The 17,029-nt window shown below is 44.1% G+C and overlaps 1 protein-coding gene across 7 annotated transcripts in view; it reads right to left on the reverse strand.

The window, feature by feature from the left end:
• Positions 1-15,181, reverse strand: part of lpgat1 (lysophosphatidylglycerol acyltransferase 1) — an 81,808-nt gene extending 66,627 nt beyond the window's left edge. For 2 of the 7 annotated variants that reach the window (XR_010963659.1, XM_067988954.1), the window contains exons 1-3: positions 15,001-15,181; positions 14,371-14,562; positions 12,163-12,423 (exon numbers count right to left, since the gene is read on the reverse strand). Coding sequence is in view for 6 of the 7 variants with exons in the window: in XM_067988954.1 (XP_067845055.1) it covers positions 12,163-12,400 (238 nt within the window). In the remaining variant the exon portion in view is untranslated. The remainder of the gene's footprint in view (positions 1-12,162; positions 12,424-14,370; positions 14,563-15,000) is intronic. The other 5 variants (XM_067988952.1, XM_067988949.1, XM_067988951.1 and 2 more) reach the window with 5 other exon arrangements.
• Between the last annotated feature and the right edge of the window lie 1,848 nt (positions 15,182-17,029).

Raw genomic sequence — 17,029 nt, forward strand, 5'->3', positions numbered from 1 at the left:
GATCATGACTGATCTGTGATCTAACTCCATATACCTGCCTTTGGCCCATATCCCTTAATACCTTTGGTTGCCAAAAAGCTATCTATCTCACATTTAAATTTAGCAATTGAGCTAGTATCAATTGCCGTTTGTGCAAGAGAGTTCCAAACTTCTACCACCCTTTGTGTGTAGAAATGTTTTCTAATCTCACTCCTGAAAGGTCTGGCTCTAATTTTTAGACTGTGCCCCATACTCCTAGAATCCCCAACCAGCAGAAATAGTTTCTCTCTATCCACCCTATCTGTTCCCCTTAATATTTTATAAACTTCGATCAGATCACCCCTTAACCTTCTAAACTCGAGAGAATACAACCCCAATTTAATCCAATATGCTTGCGTGATATTCAAAGTATTACCTCAACTTGCCTCACCACTACCACCAACAAGCCTGTATCAATTAAAATTCAAAATACTCTCTCCTGACAGAGTTTAGAGGGACAAAATTCTATAATTGTACTGCTGTGTGCTTTTGGCAGTTAAAGTAGTCATATGAGCACTTCAGACACTCAACATAAGGCTTTTACTGAAATCCTAGTGACAACAGGAAATGGCCTAGTCAGAGGGGCCAGCTGGAGAAGTCCATAAAGTGTCAAGAATCCATACAGTAAAAAAAACAAAATAATTTAAGAAAAACACACTGAAGCACTAGATAAGGTAGTAACTACAAATTAGGATGTAACAAATTTGATTTAGGAACCAAGATCTTTGTGAAACGATAGAGTGAAAGCTGTCCAACTACATATCTTTATCCTTTCCTCCTCTGAAGGCATTAACAATTGCTGGAGTACAGTTCCATGGGGTTGCACTTTGCTAAATGCATCAGCTTGGCTCAATTGTCGAGTTAGAAGATTGCAGATTTAAGTCTCACTGTATTACTTGGAAACATAATCTAGGTTGACATTCCCTTCCTACAGTACTTGCTGTAGGTGCTGTCCATTAGATGAGATGTTGCAACTGTTCAAAGCTGGATAGCGTATGGCACTATTTGAAGAGGGGCAGGAAGCTCTCCTGGCATCCTGGCCAACACCCCTCCCTCAATCATAACTAAAACAGATCATCCATTTGATTGCTATTAGTGGGGATTTGCTGTGTGAAAAATAGTTACAGCATTTTGTCCATATGACAACAGTCACCATACTTCAAAGTAATTCATTGTATGTGAAACACAGATGCTTCTGAGCAATGTAACAAAGCCAAGTCTCTCTTTCTTTACTGAAGTGATCCTTCACACGAGCATAATAAATGTTGCCATGTTATTTGGGATGATGTGGAGATGCCGGTGATGGACTGGGGTTGACAAATGTAAACAATCTTACAACACCAAGTGATAGTCCAACAATTTTATTTGAAAATCACAAGCTTTCGGAGGCTTCCTCCTTCGTCAGGTGAATGTCAGGAAATCCTTGAACCTTTTGCATTTATATTCAGAGAACAATACCTGGTGATTACAGATAATCATTCCAACTGCCCGTTGTCAAGGCAATCAAAGTGTTCAGACAGAGAGGTGTTACCTGCAGAACCACCAAATATACAAACGGCCAGAACACAAAACAGAGAGAGAGAGGGAGAAACATCCGAAAGGAAGAGAAAGACAGAAAATGACCCGTTGAATTAAAAACATAACTTTTATTCGCTGGTGGGGTTACGTGTAGCGTGACATGAACCCCAAGATCCCAGTTAAGGCCGTCCTCATGAGTGCGGAACTTGGCTATCAATTTCTGCTTGACGATTTTGCGTTGTCGTGTGTCTCGAAGGCCGCCTTGGAGTACGCTTACCTGAAGATCGGTGGCTGAATGTCCTTGACTGAAGTGTTCCCCGACTGGGAGGGAACCCTCCTGTCTGGCGATTGTTGCGCGGTGTCCGTTCATCCGTTGTCGCAGTGTCTGCATGGTCTCGCCAATGTACCATGCTCCGGGGCATCCTTTCCTGCAACGTATGAGGTAGACAACGTTGACCGAGTCACAGGAGTATGAACCATGTACCTGGTGGGTGGTGTCCTCTCGTGTGATGGTGGTATCTGTGTCGATGATCTGGCATGTCTTGCAGAGGTTGCCGTGGCAGGGTTGTGTGGTGTCGTGGACGCTGTTCTCCTGAAAGCTGGGTAATTTGCTGCGAACGATGGTCTGTTTGAAGTTGGGTGGCTGTTTAAAGGCGAGTAGTGGAGGTGTGGGGATGGCCATAGCGAGGTGTTCATTGTCATTGATGACATGTTGAAGGCTGCGGAGAACATGGCGTAGTTTCTCCGCTCCGGGGAAGTACTGGACGACGAAGGGTACTCTGTTGGTTGTGTCCCGTGTTAGTCTTCTGAGGAGGTCTATGCGATTTTTCGCTGTGGCCCGTCGGAACTGTCGATCGACGAGTCGAGCGTCATATCCCGTTCTTACGAGGGCGTCTTTCAGCGTCTGTAGGTGTCCATCGCGTTCCTCCTCGTCTGAGCAGATCCTGTGTACTCAGAAAGAAACCGATTCTGAGTAGTCCATGGTGAGCTTGATGGTGGGATGGAACTTGTTGATGTTATCGTGTAGTCTCTTTAGTGATTCTTCACCGTGGGTCCATAGAAAGAAAATGTCGTCGATGTATCTGGTGTATAGCGTTGGTTGGAGGTCCTGTGCAGTGAAGAAGTCCTGCTCGAACTTGTGCATGAAAATGTTGGCGTATTGGGGTGCGAATTTAGTCCCCATGGCTGTTCCGTGTGTTTGGGTAAAGAACTAGTTATCGAAGGTGAAGACATTGTGATCCATGATGAAGTGGATGAGTTGTAAGATGGCGTCTGGAGATTGGCTGTTGTTCACCAATCAAGCTCACCATGGACTACTCCTCAGAATCGGTTTCTTTCTTGGACACACGAATCTCCATCAAAGACGGGCACCTCAGCACCTCACTCTACCGCAAGCCCACAGACAACCTCACAATGCTCCACTTTTCCAGCTTCCACCCCAACCACGTCAAAGAGGCCATCCCCTATGGACAGGCCCTGCGAATACACAGGATCTGCTCAGACGAGGAGGAACGCGATGGACACCTACAGACGCTGAAAGACGCCCTCATAAGAACGGGATATGACGCTCGACTCGTCGATCGACAGTTCCGACGGGCCACAGCGAAAAATCGCATAGACCTCCTCAGAAGACTTACACGGGACGCAACCAACAGAGTACCCTTCGTCGTCCAGTACTTCCCCGGAGCGGAGAAACTACGCCATGTTCTCCGCAGCCTTCAACATGTCATCGATGACGAACACCTCGCTAAGGCCATCCCCACACCTCCACTACTCGCCTTTAAACAGCCACCCAACCTCAAACAGACCATCGTTCGCAGCAAATTACCCAGCTTTCAGGAGAACAGCGTCCACGACACCACACAACCCTGCCACGGCAACCTCTGCAAGACATGCCAGATCATCGACACAGATACCACCATCACACGAGAGGACACCACCCACCAGGTACATGGTTCATACTCCTGTGACTCGGCCAACGTTGTCTACCTCATACGTTGCAGGAAAGGATGCCCCGGAGCATGGTACATTGGCGTGACCATGCAGACACTGCGACAACAGATACCGCGCAACAATCGCCAGACAGGAGGGTTCCCTCCCAGTCGGGGAACACTTCAGCAGTCAAGGACATTCAGCCACCGATCTTCGGGTAAGCGTACTCCAAGGCGGCCTTCGAGACACACGACAACGCAAAATCGTCGAGCAGAAATTGATAGCCAAGTTCCGCACCAATGAGGACGGCCTCAACTAGGATCTTGGGTTCATGTCACACTACACGTAATCCCACCAGCGAATAAAAGTTATCGGTATTTAATTCAACGGGTCATTTTCTGTCTTTCTCTTCCTTTCGGATGTTTCTCCCTCTCTCTCTCTGTTTTGTGTTCTGTCCGTTTGTATATTCGGTGGTCCTGCAGGTAACACCTCTCTGTCTGAACACTTTGATTGCCTTGACAACGGGCAGTTGGAATGATTATCTGTAATCACCAGGTATTGTTCTCTGAATATAAATGCAAAAGGTTCAAGGATTTCCTGACATTCACCTGACGAAGGAGGAAGCCTCCGAAAGCTTGTGATTTTCAAATAAAATTGTTGGACTATCACTTGGTGTTGTAAGATTGTTTACACATGTTATTTGGGCACATCAGTCAAGCCTGATTCTAGTGTCCCTACATTCATGTGCACTTTCCACCCACCCTAGGTTACTGAGGCCTATTATACTGCAGCGCAATGGAGATCACCTAACTCAACACAGCTTGACAAATGACCAGCACAGACTGGTCTGTGGGACTAAATGACACTTTTTTTCCCCCTGAAATCCACAATTCCAATACCAAGAGCACTGTGCAGGAAAGACAAAAGCAGCAACATTCCCCGTTTCCATTATACAACCATAAAATTTGCAACTTAGCAACAAATAGTTCCTTCTCTTCACCATCCAGCAAAAAGGGCCAGATTTCTTCATCCTGCAGTGGATAGGTTTCCTGGAGGCTTAATTTGTCCTAACTGGGGGAGGAGGAGCCTAGTTTGTCTTCAGTAAGGGGAGGGGGAATTTGGGATGAATTTCCGCTAAGAGTGGAGGTGGGTTTGGTAGCCGGAATTCTGTTTCATGATTTTTGTTCTGCAGGGGTAGGTGTTAAGAGTGCTACTATGTTAGAGTCATAGAGTTATACAGCACGGATAGAGGCCCTTCGGCCTATCGTGTCCGCGCCGGCCATCAAGCCCAGTCTAATCTAATCCCATATTCCAGCATTTGGTCCGTAGCCTTGTATGCTATGGCATTTCAAGTGCTCATCCAAATGCTTCTTGAATGTTGTGAGGGTTCCTGCCTCCACAACCCTCTCAGGCAGTGAGTTCCAGACTCCAACCACCCTCTGGGTGAAAAAGTTCTTTCTCAAATCCCCTCTAAACCTCCCGCCTTTTACCTTGAATCTATGCCCCCTTGTTATAGAACCCTCAACGAAGGGAAAAAGCTCCTGAGTATCCATCCTATCTATGCCCCTCATAATTTTGTACACCTCAATCATGTCCCCCCTCAGCCTCCTCTGCTCCAAGGAAAACAAACCCAATCTTCCCAGTCTCTCTTCATAGCTGAAGCGCTCCAGCCCTGGTAACATCCTGGTGAATCTCCTCTGCACCCTCTCCAAAGCGATCACATCCTTCCTGTAGTGCGGCGACCAGAACTGCACACAGTACTCCAGCTGTGGCCTAACCAGTGTTTTATACAGCTCCATCATAACCTCCTTGCTCTTATATTCTATGCCTCGGCTAATAAAGGCAAGTATCCCATATGCCTTCTTTACCACCTTATCTACCTGTTCCGCCGCCTTCAGGGATCTGTGAACTTGCACACCAAGATCCCTCTGACCCTCTGTCTTGCCTAGGGTCCTCCCATTCATTGTGTATTCCCTTGCCTTGTTAGTCCCTCCAAAGTGCATCACCTCGCACTTTTCCGGGTTAAATTCCATTTGCCACTGTTCCGCCCATCTGACCATCCCATCTATATCGTCCTGCAGACTGAGGCTATCCTCCTCGCTATTTACCACCCTACCAATTTTTGTATCATCAGCGAACTTACTGATCATACCTTTTACATTCATATCCAAGTCCTTAATGTAGACCACAAACAGCAAGGGCCCCAGCACAGATCCCTGTGGTACCCCACTGGCCACAGGCTTCCAGTCACAAAAACAACCTTCGACCATCACCCTCTGCCTTCTGCCACTAAGCCAGTTTTGTATCCAAAGTGCCAAGGCACCCTGGACTCCATGGGCTCGTACCTTCTTGACCAGTCTCCTGTGCGGGACTTTATCGAAGGCCTTACTGAAATCCATGTATACCACATCCACTGCGTTACCCTCATCCACACGCCTAGTCACCCCCTCAAAGAATTCAATCAAATTAGTCAGACATGATCTTCCCTTGACAAAGCCATGTTGACTATCCCTGATTAATCCTTGCTTCTCCAAGTGGAGACTAATTTTGTCCTTCAGAATTTTTTCCAATAATTTTCCTAAAGTGGGGTGGTTCTGGCACTCTTGGTTTTTGCTTACTGGGGTAGTGGGATAGGGGCTTTGAGTCTACAGTTCAGGTGCATACATTTTCCACTCTGACAATTCCAATTTTTTTTTTGCTCACTACCAGATTGTACCAGTATAGGTGTTTTTGTGGCGATTTCTGCTCTGTTGTGTTTTGGACTGAGACCAACCCAAGTTATACTTAATTGTTGGCCATTGTGTTCAGACCACACAAATTCTTTTGCACTATTGTTTGTTTGTTTTGATGGATCCTGGGATGCTGCATTCATGATTTTAAAAAAAACAAAGGGGATTACTGAGGGTACAGTTTGGATCTGTCACTTAACAATGGCTCAGCACCCAACGTTATCAATTAGTCAGATAACATTACTCAGTATAAAAAGTATATTTATAGTAATTATAAACTTCCTAATGTTCTTCAAATGTCAAAAATCCTTCCAATGTTAAAAAAAATGAGTGTTTCTCCTGGGCTAACCCTCACCATTGGTGACCCTTGAAACGTGGTTCCTTTACTTCTTACATGACGGTACACTGCCAGAGATCCACTGACCTTCCCCTCATTTCAGCTGACTTCAAAGTGACTGCCGCCTCTGTGCAATACCACCCAAGACACAGTTCCAGATTCCTTTTACAATATCCCAGGACAATGGACATTAAAACTGTACTTCTCATAGCTAGCATTAGGTTGTCAGACATTCACAGGATTCAAAACATAATTTTCCCACAAAAATACAGCTGCCAAACAAATACATGCTGAAAAGAGCCCCACCGGATGTAACTGAACGGAATGTTTTGACCCACTGATCAGTTCCAAATACTTTCAATGATCTGTGAGGCGAGACCCCATCCAAAAACAATGACAGAAATTGGTCCATCATATGAAGGCCTTCCTGAACTAAGCTTCAGTTTTGCCTCGTACTGAGGTGTATACACCAGCCAGTTTAGGTTATATATTCTCTGCAGCCTGCAGAAGCAGCTAGCAGTAACAAATTTTAACCAAGTGTGCACTATGACCACAAGAAAAAATGCAACATACAATCTATCGTTGACAAAATACAACATGACACCTGCTATTGGAAAGCAGAGTAAAAGTAAGAAATGAGCAATGCGGACAACAATGAAAGTAATGCTAGGATAAGGGGAAAAGAGAGATTGTTCCTACAGGTTGCACAATGGACTGGGATGAACATAAAAACAAAATATAAGAAACTGGACAGCAGAGATAAAATAGAAAATTAGGTTACGATAGCAGGGAATATTAAAAGAAATGTCAAGCATATATTCACAGCAAGCAGATGAACAGAACTACTGAAATGTTAGAAAGGCAATGATGCCAAGTGACAGAAAATATACTAAATTAATTCTTCGTTTCTGTGTTCACAGAGATGACCATCAAGAAAGTTGAATTTCCAGAGTAACCAAGAAAGTACTAAAGAAAGTGAAATTTCAGATCAGGTGATCATTGACAGGCTGAGGAAGTAAAGGAACACAAGGCACCAGGCCAAGATGGACTTCATACAAGTGGCCCATGAAACTGGTCATGTGCTTGCCACTATCGTTAAGGAATCATTAGAAATGGGAGTAGTACTGTATAATTTTAAAATAGCTGACGTAACACTAATCTTTAAAAAAGGAGCATATGGATGACCTAGGAAACCACAGGCCAGTGAGCCTAACATCTGCTGTGGACATTGTATTAGAAGGCATATTGAGTGAGGAGATAATCAATCATCTAAATAAGTATGGTATGGTAACAGGGAGTCAGCATGGAATTATGGGAGACTGGTCTTGCTTAATAAATTTACTGGAGCTATTCGAGGAAATGATGGGCCTGTTGACAATGGAAATTCTGTGAAGGTGATATATTCCTTAAGTTCCACTTCACCTCTCAACACCAGTAGCCTCTAACACTATCAGATAGGTATGAAGCCATGTTGCTTAGCAATTGATATGTCAATAGTACACGTCAGACCTTAGGACTGGTCAAATAAATAATACTGTTCCCAGTTTATACAACTTGTACTCTGTTACATTATCTGTTAATCTTTTGATATTTTGGAATTTTCCTCAACCAGTTTTTTTAAAAAAAAGTATTCCGTTAATCTAATTGGTAGGTGATCAGCAAGCAGCCAAGAGATTATGGGTTCGACTCCAGTGGTTTCTGCACTCTCGAGGTCAGTAAAAGGCTCACCATTAACGTGGGAGGCAAACAGGAAGTCCATACGTTGTACTTGCCAGGACATCATGGAAAGTTGCCAAGTAGCACAGCAAAGTCATGGAAACAGAGTGGAATGCTGCCCCCAGCAGTATGTTACTGTACAGGAACAAAATCTACTGAGAAATCCTGAAAAGGATAAATTGTAGCAAACAAATCTGAAAAAAGCCACACCCAATGTTCACAATGAACCACATAGCTACTCCCATTTTAAATGGTTCATTGTTTGAAAAAAAATCTTTAGAATTTAATAAAATTTCTATATTGCCACCCACTCCAGTAAAACATACTGGTGAACCGTAATATAGGATCACATTCAGTGTCAAACACAGTAGCTAACTGATCATATTTGACATCGAGTCACACATTCTCATTAAACAATAAAGAGAATATTTGTTCAAATAATTAAATACCTAAATGGTTTGGATTGTAGAGGCACCATTTCTATGTTAATGCATATTGCCAATATATTTTCATTTTTATTCAACAAATTAAGTTGAAATGCCTTTAAAAATTAAGCAGTTCTCAGTCTTGGTCTCTGAAATACATGATTTCTTCCTCTCATTTCAGAATTTTATTTTCTCTCCTTTTTTCCTCCCTTACATCCCATTCCTGCTGGGAGGTGCTGGCAGGTACCCAACATCCAATGGCCTATGAAGTGGTCGCTAGAAAGTTGCCAAGTGACACAGAGCAACTTGTCTTCTCTTTGGAAACTTGCCTGGTATCAATATCTTGAACTTGTATAGTGCTTTTAACCTAGAAAAATGTCCCATGGTGCTACACAGGGGCATAACAGAAAAGAAATGGAAGCTAAGCCAATGGACAGATTAGGAGGGGCGGCCAAAAGCTGGGTCAAAAAAGTGGGTCGGAACCTCGGTTTGGGGTAAAATAGAACACCAAAGTTGCAAACCACCTGGTTTAGTTTGAGACAGTGGTTGGGGAAGGAGATAGAGTTGATGATGAGGGCACAGAGTTTATGGCGGGAGCCAAAGACAATGGTTTTGGTCTTCCTAATATTTAGCTGGAGGAAATTACGGCTCATCCAAGACTGGGTGTTGGACAAGCAGTCTGACAGCAGAGGCAGTGGAGGGAGCAAGAGAGGTCATTGAGTGGTACAGCTTTATGTCAGCTGTGTACATGTGGAAGATGATTCCATTATTACAAATGCTGTCACTGAATGGCAACATCTAGAAGAGGAGAGGGTTAAGGATAGATCGTTGGGGAACTTCAGAGGTGACAACGCAGGGTGGGAAGAAAAGCCATTGGTAGAAATGTTCTGGCTTCGATCGTATAGTTAAGAGTGGAACCAAGCAAGGGCAGTCCTATTGAACTGTACAACAGGGGCGAGGTGTTGGATGAGGATAGTAGGGTCGATGGTGTCAAAGACTGCAGACAGATTGAGGGATAATGCACCATGATCACAGCGACAAAAAATGTGACTTTGGCTAAGGTCTTTTCAGTCCTATGGGAGGGGTGGAAATCGGACTGCAGGGATTCAAACAGGGAGTTGAGGAAGAGATGGGCGTGGATCTGGGAAGCAACATATTCAAGTACAATGGGGAGGAACGGGAGCTTGGAAATAGGGTGATAGCTTGCAAGGACAGAGGAGTCAATGGTGTTTTTTTTTGAGGAGGGTGATGGACGTTTTGAAAGAAAGGGAACATTCACAATGTTAGCTAGCATTGAGGCCAGGAAGGGAAGTTGGATGGTCAGTTTAGTAGGAACAGGGTCAAAGGAGCATGAGGTGGGCCTCATGGATGACATGAGCATGGAGAGGGGGAAGATAGGTGTTCGCAGCTAGGGTGGTGAAGAAAGGGAGTGGGGTGGAAGCAGCAGAGGCAGCTTAACGGATGGTCTCTACTTTGGAAACAAAGAAATTCACGAGCTCCTCACATTTGTGGTTAGAAGTGAGGGTGGAGGGGACAGGGATTAGTGGTAGTGGAGAGAAGAAGCCAGGATTATCTTTGCTCCTCAGGATAATCCCAGAGTAGTGGGAGATTTTTGGCAGAGGAGAGGGAGGCCCAGTAGAGCAAAATGTGGTCCCGCCACATCTAGTGATAGATAAGAAAGCAAAGTGTGCACTAGATACACTCAAGTTTACGCCTCCTGGATTGGAGGGACCAAAGATGGGTGCTGTACCAAGGAATCAGCAGGCGTGACAGACAGTGAAGGTTTTGCTGGGAACAAGGGCATCAAAAAAAGAGGTCAGAGAGTGGTTGAGCAAAATCAGCAACTGCTCAGGTATCATGGCGAATGGAGGACCAAAGGCTAGGCAGTCGTAGGTGACTTGCAAGATTTTTTTTCCCCGGGGACACAGAAGGATGTGGAGTATGAAGTAGGTAGAGGAACGAGAGTGGTGATGTGTACAAGGAAGTGTCGGAGATGGCCTCGTCAATGACAGAGACTATTGGAGTAGAGGGGCCACAGGAGATGGTGATGTCAATGGAGTATCATGAGCATGGGTAGAAAAGTTGGTCTCTCCTTCAAGATACAAACAGCAAGAATGGGAACAAGCAGAATTTAGCAGAACAAATTGTTGTAATATGCCACAGTGCTATGATACAAGTCAAATAACAACTAAGCCTTGTTGAACTTTCCCAATCTCCAAGCAGTGTCATCACAGTCTTTTCTTAAGCTCAACAACATACATTTCTACAGCATTACTCATGTACAGGAAGATGACTCAGAACACATTCTTTACTAATAATCTTAACTGTACCCATTTATTGCTATTAGAAATGTTTCCTAAGAACCAGATGTACTGCTGAGCAAAATGTTTGACTCTTCAGTTCTGTGCACCATGTACTGATTTCAACTATTTCAAGTCAATTAAGCACATCCTCCACATCCATGGGGAGCTGGGGAATTATGCAGGATGACCATCATACACCTTCTAGTGGCTACTTTGAGTGTATCAGAAGCAGACATATTGGATTAAGCCACTAGCCAAAGGAAAGGTGCGTCATAGGGAACAAAGAAAGGAGGAGAGGGGAAAAAGGTAGCATCACTCAACAATACTTCAATGAACAGAAATTCTTAGCAGCAGGGTTATCCCCACATAATTATGTATTTTCCACCACTCACCAATTCTAGCAAATAAAAAATCATGATCAACAGCATCTTGTAGTGTCTTTAACACAGCAAAAAGTCCCACGGTACTTCACAGAAACAAAAACAGACAGTGCGCAGTAGAAGTTACAGGAAATGACAGAAAGCATGATCGATGAGGTAGATTTTGAACATACTTTTCATACTCGTGTCTGTTTTTTCTGCTTAAGTTACCAAAGAAAAATATAACCCCATAATTCCTACAGAATTAAACTCCAAGGAGAAATCACTGTAGGTAAGCTAGTGTTGCTCAGTACTGAATAGTGGTACGTCAGTAACAATAGGTTTCCCTAATTATTCTTTGGAACATACCTTTTTACAAAAACAAATCTTTAAAAAAAGACAATGAATGTTTGTTTGCTGCAGGCACCATACATTTCTCTATAAGTTCCTCATTGCATTCAGTAGTGTCAGGACAAGGTGCTAAGTGGATCAGGATACTGCCCACGGGGTGGGAGGAATAACATTTTTAAAAATATAGTCAGTGGACAAGTCCTACATAAATATTCTCACTGCTCCTCGCAGCTAGTGGTCAGAGCAAGACTGACAAGTTGTTGGGTCAGATTACCTTCCAACCTGCTTCACAACAGAATGGATAGGGACAAGTGTTTGAGAAGTGGAAAAATAAACATATTTGTTGGTCATTTATTGATTTCTACTCCAAGATTAGCACATGTACACAAATACTACCACTGTACAAATATTTCAAATTGTACTTCATTTAGCAATGCAAAGATCTGTACACACACGCATCTCTTAAATTCTTACCTGTGTAGCCTGCTGTCCAACCCCATGAAGATACCATAGCCAGCAGCCATTTGAACATTATTCCTTCCACACGCCAGAACAGTTTAATATTAAGTAATTTCAATGGCTGAAGGACTATAAAATACAAAACATAGGATGGAATCGCAACCAAGTTGTTGATGATCATAAAAACAAATCGGAGTGTCCCTTTCACCAATATCCAGCTCCCACGCTGAATGTCTTTTCTGTTCATTGCCATGCCTCTACCTCCTCTGCCTGGTTCTGTAGAAATAATGAAAGATTTTTGTACAAAATGCAAAAAAATCAATTACAAATTATGTATTCTGCAGCAAAGACCATAAAAAAGGGTGCAGTTATTTATCTCGGTCACTTTAATTAGTATTGAAGTTCTACATGAACATCTGTGATAACCTTACAGATTATAGTTAAAAAGTACTGGTAACATCAGTCAAAGGAACTCCTATGAAGAGTATTGGTACCTATCATATGTAAAAGCTGGACAGAGTATAAAAAAAGGTGTATCTTGCAATTGATCTAAAAACAATTGCCTAACCTTGCAATGCTGAACATTATGAAGTAGAATTCAGCAGTTGCAGAGCTTGAAATGAAGGCTGAGAACTATCTAGGGAGCAGAACAGCTACTGCCCATAGGGCATTGGCTGCCAAGGTCACAGTGTACAATAAAAACAAGTCCAAATCACAACTAAAAAATGTACTGTACAAAACTGGCCTAGTCAAACATAAGTGGGTTAACTATCACAAAAACCTTTGGGAAAGTGTGGTTATATGCACAATATTTGGTCGTGCTTAGGCTGTGGTTATATTCCATTACTGCAGTGGGATTTGAAGCTAGCAACACTGGAGTTATACTGTTGGCTGTGAATTACACACCGGCTGCTCTGTCAATACTGCAAAAATGTTTATGTTTTGAGTGCAGGGAGGAGCATTTGCTTTTTCAAAACATTAAAAAAGCTAAAGTTTATAAAATACCTAGGAAATCCAATAGACCACCTGAGCACTTGTTAAACTGACACTGCACAGGACTGGACTGGAATTATACTCCTCTCAGTGGCATGCCCAAGCGGGTGTGACAGTCTCCTCTGGGTGTCTCATACCACTGCATACTGGAACCAGATTAGGATCTGACTGTAGAGTTTTACAATAATTTTTGCTTTACAACAGCAGTGTAACTGTACACTTACTCGACATTATCAGCAGCTAATTTGCAAAAGCATCATCCTGCATTTGGGAACACAACACAATAAGCATACATAAACCACCGTTTATGACTAAGCCTACAGGTTTTAGTCTAGAAGGCCAAAGTTACTTGAGAACTGCAACCAAAAAAAAACAATTTTTCTGTTTGGAAGCTTTGTTAGAGCAATTCAGAATTAATTTGCAAAAGTACAAATACCTCTTCTCACTGAACCCTTCTTTCCCAAATTAAAAATAAAACATGGAATATTAATCCCATCCACTCATCATACATTTCATTCTTATGAAAATGGGAATTATAAACCATCTCCTACAGCCCTAAGTCAAAGAACTGAAAAAAATAGGATTTAGAGTAAGATACATTCAACTTTCATAATACATTCATAAATGAACAATTAACAGATTCTCATTGGCAATAACGAGAGTGGTGCTGTGAAGGTCAATTAGAAGGGAAATTAACCTCAACATATATTTAACAGGAGACGTTCCAAATTTTAACTTCTGAAAACTTCGACTTTGAAAGGCAGGCACTTAATATAACGAACGCATCAGTGGAGTGGACATTGGAGTAGCGCACGCCCCAGTTGCGTCACTACTTTGTATTTCTATTTCCTTTAATCGGTTTAACAAAAACAAAAAAAAATGTCTTTGGATTACAAAAGACAAAACCAAAAGATAGTCCCGGATTAAATTTACAGTCGCAGGCTAAATACAGATCATTCAAATTTGGGAATCCTGGCCAGGAATCTTGCCGATTACACTCACAAGGGTGCACTTTATCCCTCTAAACTGTCTCGTCCTCATACTTTTGTCACGACTGCCAAAAAGCAGGCGACTTACTTTCTATATCGCCTGGATAAATGTCTGATAGAAACAGCACGATTTGCTCATGACTTCCACGCCCACGGTTTTGTAAATGCGATCGAGCAAAATTAAAACTAGAATAATATCTGAACCACCCAATCCAAACAGAAATATTAAACACAACCTTACCTATGTTGTTTGTGACCCAGTATCTATAAATGGAAATAAGACCGAGATGCAGTGAACGGCGAGAGGACGCTGGATGGTTACTATAGAGGGAGCTGAGGGGTCATGGACTGACCGTCTGGGCAGTTACTCACAGCTATAACGGGGATGAGCATCAGCTGCCTGAAGCCACTGGGCCAAGAAGAAGCTGGTTTCCTATCAAGAATGATAAGACACGAAAAGAATACAAATAAACCAATCGGTGATTATTTTGTTCACAATACCCCCCAGCTGATAAGTGCTAACTAACCCTTCCCTCACTCAGTGCCATGCCTATTTTAGAAAAACACTTCAAACCTACGATATTCACTTTCAAGTCGATCAACTACAACATTAAACGTTCCCTCCTTCTCCCCCACCTATATAAAAAAAATACAAATAATCTCGCGATGGTAATCCCACGGCTCCCTCAATTGAAAGATATAAGAGGCTTAGTGAAGTCTCAATGCTAAGAAATGGACAAGCAAGATCCCCTTTTGAAAATGACCCGGCTGCTTTACTGTCTAGAGTCCGTCCCCCCCCCCCCCCCACCGCAAAAAAACCCCCCCACAATTAAGCGAAGTCGCAGCCCAGCTAAACAATTAACACACATACTGTAGGTCTCACATGGCTCGCAGGGTCAGAGCGCGGGGCTCAGCGCTGCGCAGTCACTGCCCGCCGTTCCCGTTCCCGAACCCGAACCCCGGCCAATTTTACTCTCAGAACGTTCTCCTTGTGTCCCGACTACAATCTCCAGCCTTCACGTAACCGGCCGAACCCGAACACCCCCCCGCACGCACTACGCACGACGTCAGGCGTGCCTCCAAGGCACGCTCCGGAACAAAGGAAGAGAACGCGGGAGGAGAGGCAGGAACCAACTTGTGTTTTTTTTTCAATTATATAAATAAAGCGACTGCAGTCTAGAGCAGCGCCCTCTGACTTTGCTCATGGTAAAATACAGGTTTGGGTCTGCAGGTGGTAACAACTTGCATTTATAAAGCGCCTTAAAAAGAGATCCAAGGCATTTCACAGTAAATTACAAGGATGTATTAAGCACCGTTAAGTCGGTTTTTACAGCTCATTTAAAACAAACAGACTATTCAAGTGTTTTCCAGTTTTTATTTTGTGAGTCAGAAGGTTAAGGGTCCAAATCCCGCTACAAAGACTTGAGTGTAAAATCTAGGCTGACACTCCAGTGCAGTAGTGAGGGAGTGCTGCATTGTCGGAGGTGCCATCTTTCAGATGAGATGTTAAACTGAGGCCCTGTTTACCTTCTCAGTTGGATGCAAAAGATCCCGTGGCACTATTTCGAAGAAGAGCAGAGGAGCTCTCCCTGGTGTTCTGGCCAACATTTATCCCTTAATCGACATCACGAAAACAGATTATCTGGTCATTATCTCATTGCTGTTTGTGGTACCTTGCTGTGCGCAAATTGGCTGCCATGTTTCCTACATTATAACAGTGACCTCACTTCAATAGCTGTAAAGTGCTTTGCGACATTCTGAGATCGTAAAAAGCACTATATAAATGCATGATTTCTTCTTTCCTCATCGTTCATGGTTATCATGTGACATCCAATCACATGACATCTGCAAATGGTATTGCATTTGCCTTATAAAGGTTGAGTCCCCTCTAGTTGAGCATCTTTGCTTGTGGTTTCACGCCAGCGGCTGAAGTTCTGAGAACCAGGAGATCATCTGTGAGCAGGTGAAGAAGGGAATCCAGAGGTGAGGAAGTGATTCGCAGAGGGGAAACCAGAGGTGGAGGAAGCGATTTGCAGAGGGGAAACCAGAGGTGGGGGAAGCGATTTGCAGAGGGGAAACCAGAGGTGGGGGAAGCGATTTGCAGAGGGGAAACCAGAGGTGGGGGAAGCGATTTGCAGAGGGGAAACCAGAGGTGGGGGAAGCGATTTGCAGAGGGGAAACCAGAGGTGGGGGAAGCGATTTGCAGAGGGGAAACCAGAGGTGGGGGAAGCGATTTGCAGAGGGGAAACCAGAGGTGGGGGGAAGCGATTTGCAGAGGGGAAACCAGAGGTGGGGGGAAGCGATTTGCAGAGGGGAAACCAGAGGTGGGGGGAAGCGATTTGCAGAGGGGAAACCAGAGGTGGGGGGAAGCGATTTGCAGAGGGGAAACCAGAGGTGGGGGGAAGCGATTTGCAGAGGGGAAACCAGAGGTGGGGGGAAGCGATTTGCAGAGGGGAAACCAGAGGTGGGGGGAAGCGATTTGCAGAGGGGAAACCAGAGGTGGGGGGAAGCGATTTGCAGAGGGGAAACCAGAGGTGGGGGGAAGCGATTTGCAGAGGGGAAACCAGAGGTGGGGGGAAGCGATTTGCAGAGGGGAAACCAGAGGTGGGGGGAAGCGATTTGCAGAGGGGAAACCAGAGGTGGGGGGAAGCGATTTGCAGAGGGGAAACCAGAGGTGGGGGGAAGCGATTTGCAGAGGGGAAACCAGAGGTGGGGGGAAGCGATTTGCAGAGGGGAAACCAGAGGTGGGGGGAAGCGATTTGCAGAGGGGAAACCAGAGGTGGGGGAAGCGATTTGCAGAGGGGAAACCAGAGGTGGGGGAAGCCAAAGGTTGGGGAAGCGATTTGCAGAGAGGAAACCAGAGGTGGAGGAAGCCAGAGGTTGGGGAAGCAATTCGCAGA

Source organism: Heptranchias perlo, chromosome 8 (genome assembly GCF_035084215.1).
Source record: "Heptranchias perlo isolate sHepPer1 chromosome 8, sHepPer1.hap1, whole genome shotgun sequence".
NCBI classification, from domain to species: domain Eukaryota; kingdom Metazoa; phylum Chordata; class Chondrichthyes; order Hexanchiformes; family Hexanchidae; genus Heptranchias; species Heptranchias perlo.